The 7,264-nt window shown below is 39.2% G+C and overlaps 1 protein-coding gene across 1 annotated transcript; it reads left to right on the top strand.

Moving 5' to 3' along the window:
* Positions 1–1,050: 1,050 nt before the first annotated feature.
* Positions 1,051–5,328, top strand: LOC117456567 (LIM/homeobox protein Lhx3-like). The gene is made up of 5 exons (XM_034096495.1): positions 1,051–1,235; positions 1,355–1,557; positions 3,175–3,326; positions 4,420–4,591; positions 4,895–5,328. The coding sequence occupies exons 1-5, from the start codon at positions 1,051–1,053 to the stop codon at positions 5,326–5,328; spliced, it is 1,146 nt and encodes a 381-aa protein (XP_033952386.1).
* The last annotated feature ends 1,936 nt before the right edge of the window (positions 5,329–7,264 follow it).

The raw sequence follows: 7,264 nt of genomic DNA, 5'->3' as shown, positions 1-7,264 counted from the left end.
CTTAAGCACTTCGTTATTGTGTTCAAATTCTCAAATGGAGATTATTTTGTATATATTGTAGGATTCTCTGTCTGAAACTGACCTTGCAAAAATATCCTGCTGCTTGTTAAAGATGAATGACACGTGGACAAAATAAAAAAACAGCCGATCACCACTCGATTAACGAGCTATTAATTCCCAAGATGATCCTGAAGCTTACTCCTCATTTATGGATATCAAATGCCTTTTCTTTAAATAATCCTGCTAACTTTGATCTGTGCTGGTGGATTTATGTGAATTTATTTTTATTCTAGTAAAATCGTTTGACAGAATAAGCACATTCGATATAAATCTCAGAAAGTGTGGGTCTGCTATCGCTACAATATTCTCTGATGTACATATGTATTCAGAATCATTCTAAAGCATGTTTCCAAACACATGAAACGTTTTTTGCCACAAAAATGTCAAATTAAAAATAAGATGATACGTTTAAATCATAGACTTAAGTTTTTTTCTTTTTCGATCACCGTTTATTATAACCGAATAGCATAGGTATGTGTATTATGTAGTTGATAAAGTCCCTGCTCAAACACTTTTGTTTGACGGACGTTACAAATATCTGTATGTTTTCAGTTGTTTAATGTTGGCTGGCGTTTGAACTGTGCAATACAATTATGATTATGATTTGTTATAATGGTACTTAGTTGTTTTTTGATTGATTTGGTAGATAATTGATTTTGGATATTTGTAATTTATCAAATACAAGTTGATATCATTTAATTTATACATTAAAAAAATACTACCAAACAACCAATATTTCAAACATAAAAAAGAGACAGAAGGTGAGTCATTGTTTAGATATATTCATATTAATTTCTGATTTGAAGGGTGACGTCACATTTTGAGCCTCCGTCTTGCACAATTAAACGTGTGTACATTAACAGATAATTACTTAAGTACGCGTAGACATATTAAGGACAATAAGCTGGATCAGATGTCACTCAGTAAAATGTTTCCCCATGCAAGTAACTGTATCTAATATAAAATTGAATTAACCAAAACGATTCCATCATGTCTCCTGCAGAAATCCCAGTATGTGCAGGATGCAATCAACACATCGTGGACCGCTTTATCCTCAAAGTGCTGGATCGCCACTGGCACAGCAAGTGCCTGAAATGCAGCGACTGTCAGGCGCAACTATCCGAGAAGTGCTTCAGCAGGGGCGAGAGCGTCTACTGCAAAGAGGATTTCTTCAAGTGAGTAGAAAACTATTAAACACTTTTTTTCCTTCTTTTTTTTAAATACATCTTGTACTATTTAGAATGAATTGATCGAAGGTTATTATGTATTGATGAAAACGTCTAATTTCCAAAAGGAGATTCGGGACCAAGTGCGCAGCCTGTCAACAGGGCATACCGCCCACACAGGTGGTGAGGAGAGCGCAGGACTTCGTGTACCACCTGCACTGCTTCGCCTGCATCGTGTGCAAAAGGCAACTGGCCACAGGTGACGAGTACTATCTGATGGAGGACAGCAGGCTCGTGTGCAAAGCCGACTACGAGACCGCCAAACAGAGAGGTGAGGAACAAAATGCACATCTTCACATTTCTGTTTGTGGCCTGAAAATTGCGTCATTTTCAGACCAAACCCCGATGCGTTTGTATGCACACTTGTTTTGTAAGTACCTGCTCTGAGTTGTGAGTCAGACGTGACAATGAGGTCACCCATAAAGCCTGACCCACCTGCGCTAATTGCGTCATTGCCTGCAACCCAATCGATAGCAAACTGCGTAAAGTGGAGGCCTGGGAGGCTTCCACTTGCACTCTGCGCTGCAAGGAATCAGCTTTCAATAACTCTTATTACAGTATTGTGTGTGCCTTCCGGAGTAAGGACAGAGCTAGAAATGTAAGCCTGTATGTGTATATGAGAATCTAAATTAAGAAACAATGTATTATTATGTTTAATTATGTTAATGGGTGCTAGCATTGTTTGAGCTATTATAAATATCGAAATACTTTTAAATGAAATGTGCAATTTAGCTCAATTAAAATGTATTACTTTAATAGTTTTTTCTCTTAAAATATACAGTTGCAGTACATTCACCCTGTATGCTTTTATTATGTATAGGAATCTCTCTCTAAATATTAAATGCATTTTCATATTAACTCATATTAATACTTTCTTTTCAAATATAATAAATGTTCCTTAAAGCAACATTGCACACAAGTTGTGAACAATCAAGTGGCAAAAAGTTCCATTAAGCCATTTCATCAAAAACATATTTTTACCCCAAAAATTACATACCATTGTATCAATATACAGCAGTCATTTGAACCTCAATGAGCAAATAAATAACAATTATATCAAGTGTTTAAACCAATTTATGATCACTGTCTTTATGCATAGAGATAGTTAATTTGTGGAAGTTAAATACTCACATGTGTTGAGAAATAGTTAATAACATTTCAGATTTTCTTCCAAAGTTATTAAATGCACAACATTTTTCTTTAAAAAACCCTGACCAAACAACCAATACCACAGTATCTTCCCAGCAGGCTGTGGTCCTGATAGGGCAGAGTTTTTATCTCCCCATCTGTTTGTTTGAATTTACTGCCCAGCACCAAGTGTTGATTTACGCAGTGAGTTAACGCAAGTTTTCACTAAAAACACACACGTTTATTTTACTAATGAGAGGGCGCAATTACTTGGGCAGCATCCATTTGGATGATGGTTTTGCATTTTGCTGTGCTGGCCAACAGATGTGCAGACATGATGCAATTATGCACAGGAGGCCAGAGTGTTGGTTTATAGGCAGTGCAGAATTATCCTTTTTATGATAAATTATAAAGTTTATGATACGGGGCATTTATGCTATGGGTTACTGTGAATGTGTGTTTCTATACAAATGTAAGGTCACTTTAATGATCCAAAAATAGATACAAATCAAGAGTTTATCCCAGGCAATATGGAAAGTTGATAGTAATATTTGTCTTATCATAATTTTACATGGTGTTGCATTTAATTGAAAGTATTAGATGGATTTATTTCATTTAATGTGAATTCTCTCATTTGTATTTTGTCTTGATTATTCAACTATTTCAAGACTAAACCATATTTCTTGAGACTTCTGGCCTGGAAACTTGGAGACACAGTCCATCGTTGGCTTACATTGTGTGTTCTCCATTCTCTTTTCAGAGGCAGACTCGACTGCAAAAAGGCCACGAACCACCATCACTGCTAAACAGCTGGAAACACTGAAGAACGCCTACAATAACTCTCCCAAACCTGCCCGCCACGTCCGAGAGCAGCTATCGTCAGAGACCGGCCTGGATATGCGGGTTGTGCAGGTAAAGTGTATTATTATCCATTAAGGGCTACTCCATTAGTGTTCTGACTTCATTATCAAGGGACAATTGTGGCCAAACTGGCACAAGCCTACTGTACGAATAAGCGTGTGAGTGTGTAAGTGTGTGTGTGTTGGGGGGGGAATTTACGGCTAGATGGAGTAAAATGAAGTCCACATGAAAGTCAGCCCAGTTTAAGTGCAAGCTCGTTAACAATGCTAAGAGGGCCCCTCGCATATTGTCTGCTGCTGAGGAGCCTCACGCCGGTTGCTGGGTGGTTGGTCATATATATTGTTTTATTTGCAAGGACAAAAGTAGAGACGGAAGCCACTAAAATGCTCCACATTATTCAGTGAAAGGGAAGGGGTGAAGAGGGTTCACTTAGGGCGGAATATCATTAAGGAGAATGTAAAATTGCTTTTTGTGCCTGTGACGAAAATTAATATATTTTGTACGTAAGATAAAATAATAAGAAATGTTCATTTTGTATCAGAAATCATATCCTTGTGTGAGGTAGTTGAGGTCTATGACCATGTTGTGTTTGTGTTTTCAAAAGCTTAAATTGACAGTATAGCACTTAATTCAAAAAGGGGAATGGAGGAAACACTGAATATTGAAACTAGTGGCACGTTAACCTGTCTGCACCTTCGGGTGAGGAGAACTTGTAGCTGGTGCTAAGTTAATTAAATGCGTGATAAATCTGATGAGGATTACTCCTCAGTGTCACTGTTTGGGGTGCAAAGTCGTGTCCAGATAGTCCTTGAAAACTGAATCCTTTATCTTTTTAAGCATAATATCTGCATCAGCGAAAGAGCAGAGGACTTTGCATGTAGATGACTTTGAATTGTTAGGCACAAGGACTAAAAACAATGTTACTTGTATTGTCCTGAAGAGGATTATGTAAATAAGGTGAATTAGCTAATTGTCCTAGAAAGCCTTTTGTTTCTGTGTGCTAAAAGTGTGTTGTTTACAAAATGAAGAACTTGAGGCAACACAAATGATTGCAGTTCTTGTTATCTTATACCCAAGCTGATGTCTCACTGTTTTAAACAATTAAATGTGATCATTAACAAACAGGACGTCTTTTTCCCTCCAGGTTTGGTTTCAGAACAGGCGAGCTAAAGAGAAAAGACTGAAGAAAGACGCCGGTCGGCAGAGGTGGGGGCAGTACTTCCGCAACATGAAGAGGTCACGAGGAAGCTCCAAATCTGACAAGGACAGCATTCAGGAGGAGGGCCTGGACAGTGACGCTGAGGTGTCCTTCACAGGTACAACCACACAAAGTGAATGGGCGATTTTAGACATATTTTAACAAGCTAACTGCTAACACACTTGCAAAACGGGCACATTTTCATGCTATGCATAGTGTTGTTGTGTTGTTGTGCTGCCCTTGTCTTTTTTTCCCCACGCTTTGTAGATCATTTGAATCAATAATTGAGATATTAAGGATGTGACAATACTATCCAAGCTAGCCAAGCACAAATGTTAAGGATATATGTACCAGGAATCAGTTATTTTCACTGTGGATTATTACAGTTTTAGTAACCTCACTCTTGTCATGTTTTTTACAGATGAACCACCTATGTCGGAGCTGGGCCTCACTAACGGCATCTACAGCAGCCTGAGCGACACTTCTCCGGGCATCGGGGGCCGTCAAGGCGGCAACAACCACAGCTCCTTCCCCCTGGAGCACGGGGTCCTCCCCTCTCAGGACCAGTTCCACGACATCCGCTCAAACAGTCCCTATGGCCTCCCTCAGTCGCCGGGGTCGCTTCAGGGGCTTCCCCGACACCAGCCCCTCATCTCCAGCTTGGTCTACCCTGACTCCGGCCTTTCCATCATGACCCAGGGCAGCGGGCCTGGTATCAACCCCGGGGTGAGGGTCTCCATGGGGGCTGCCAACGGCCCCAGCTCAGACCTCTCGACTGGCAGCAGCGGAGGATACCCAGACTTTCCTGCCAGTCCTGCCTCGTGGTTAGATGAAGTGGACCACGGGCAGTTTTGATTGGTCAACATTAAGAAATTGGACTCTATTTCTTCTTTTTTTAGTTTTCTGTGTCTTCTGTTGGATTTAAGGAGTTGGGAAATCAGGGCAGTGATTCTGCAAAGGACTAGACTGCTGTCTTTGGATCTCCAAATGATCTGATAAACAGGTTCATTTACATCTGGTATATTGATGAAAGGAAGGAGCAAAATGTCCTCCATTAAAAGCCCTTTGCTTGTCCTTCAGTAGTAAAAAACTGTATGTAAAGCAAGAAATCTGTGAAAATGTTCCGTTTCAGATACCACTATAAGCTTTTTCATCAATGAGACTCTTTCTTTCATTTGGATTTTCACCAACTCGCTCTCTTTACTCTCATCTCTTTGTTTTCCACACTGTGTTTAGGGGCAGAATTCAGTTTACCGTTCAGAGTCTTTAAATGTCTGGTTGTTGCCAAATGTCTATATATAAATATATAATGGTTTATCATTGCGGAGACTTTATTTTTATACAAACCCCCTTCCTGGACATGAATAAGAAACCCAGATATGAGGACTTTGTACATTCTTAAACAGGGATCTAGGCAAAATGTAGATGTTGTCTTAAATGGTACCTAGGGTCCAATTACTTCTATGCATTTGTGTGTTCTCAGATGTATCTCGTTTGTTTTGTTCTACAGAAAACAACCCCAAGGAAGAGCTTGCTGTAGCACATGGGGTTCGATGTATATGTTTGTTTATGTGGAAAATGTTTTATGTCTTATTTATTCCCTCTGGTAATGATGATGACGATGATGATGATGATGATGATGATGATTCCTGGTTAAATGGCAGGACTTTAATAAATTTGTCACCTAAATTAACAATGGAGTTCTATCCTTTTTGGTTGAATTACAACATTGTGCATTGACAGTGGTTAAGCAACTTGTATTCATTTCCTACTAATTTAAAATGTGTTGTCCAAGCCAGGAAACATGAGACCACGGTTAGATCCATCCCTGTCTTATATCGTGCATCCATCTATCGTTTGCATTTATCTGAAACCAGAGCACACTCACAGTTCTGCCTGTGTCTGCAAATGGAGTATCTGGCTAACTACCAACACTGTATCAGGGGTTCAACGGCTCTTTAGTGGAGAAATGTGATGCAGACAGAGTCAACTCATCAATTCAGAGATTACTGGGTCTTGTTTGCCCAAATGCCCCTATGGGAAAGGAATCTCCAATCCATTAGCCGAGAAGGGATCAAGTGCCCCTTGTGAATTTCCTCATTTGTTTAGTTATTCAAAGTCAGGTTCAATTAAGTAGATTAAACAGTATATGTGTGGGTGGGCGTGTGAATGAGTGTGTGTGTGGTGTGTGTGTGTGTGTGTGTGTGTGTGTGTGTGTGTGTGTGTGTGTGTGTGTGTGTGTGTGTGTGTGTGTGTGTGTGTGTGTGTGTGTGTGTGTGTGTGTGTGTGTGTGTGTGTGTGTGTGTGTGTGTGTGTGTGTGCTGTGTGTGTGTGTGTGTGTGTGTGTGGTGTGTGTGTGTGTGTGCTTTTATAATGGCGTGTGACATAAATGCCTTGGGTGATTATTAAGTGATGCATTTTAAACCTTCTACTTTATTTAACATTTACTATAATGTGTTTCTAAAACCAAGACTGGGAGAATTTTGTTTATTTTGGACAACCAGAAGTGAACATGTATTCAATACTAGGCTTGAAATACTTGGGCTTGGATGAAGTAAGTACTTTTTTTATTCTCAGTACATTACATTTACTTCATTTCTGGAGGAACATTGTACTTTCTACTCCTCTACATTTACATATAGTAACATTTTACCTCCTATACAAGGATTGAACATGAAAAACAAAAAAGTATACATTTAACTTTCAAGCAGAATAGAAAGTAATAGAAATTCCCCCTGCATAGTCCAGCAACATTAAAAGACTTTCTTCATATAAATTAATTGCTATAATT

The sequence above is a fragment of the Pseudochaenichthys georgianus genome, chromosome 12 (genome assembly GCF_902827115.2).
Source record: "Pseudochaenichthys georgianus chromosome 12, fPseGeo1.2, whole genome shotgun sequence".
Lineage (NCBI taxonomy): Eukaryota > Metazoa > Chordata > Actinopteri > Perciformes > Channichthyidae > Pseudochaenichthys > Pseudochaenichthys georgianus.
Note: the sequence above shows the minus strand (reverse complement) of the source record. Positions and strands in the feature narration are given on the sequence as shown.

What these genes read in the sequence shown, in the direction of transcription:
- LOC117456567 (XM_034096495.1), top strand. Translation starts at nt 1,051, where the DNA reads ATGTCTCCTGCAGAAATCCCAGTATGTGCAGGATGCAATCAACACATC. An exon ending in TGCAAAGAGGATTTCTTCAA is followed by an intron (nt 1,236 to 1,354) that starts GTGAGTAGAAAA and finishes AATTTCCAAAAG; the next exon opens with GAGATTCGGGACCAAGTGCG. An exon ending in CGCTGAGGTGTCCTTCACAG is followed by an intron (nt 4,592 to 4,894) that starts GTACAACCACAC and finishes TGTTTTTTACAG; the next exon opens with ATGAACCACCTATGTCGGAG.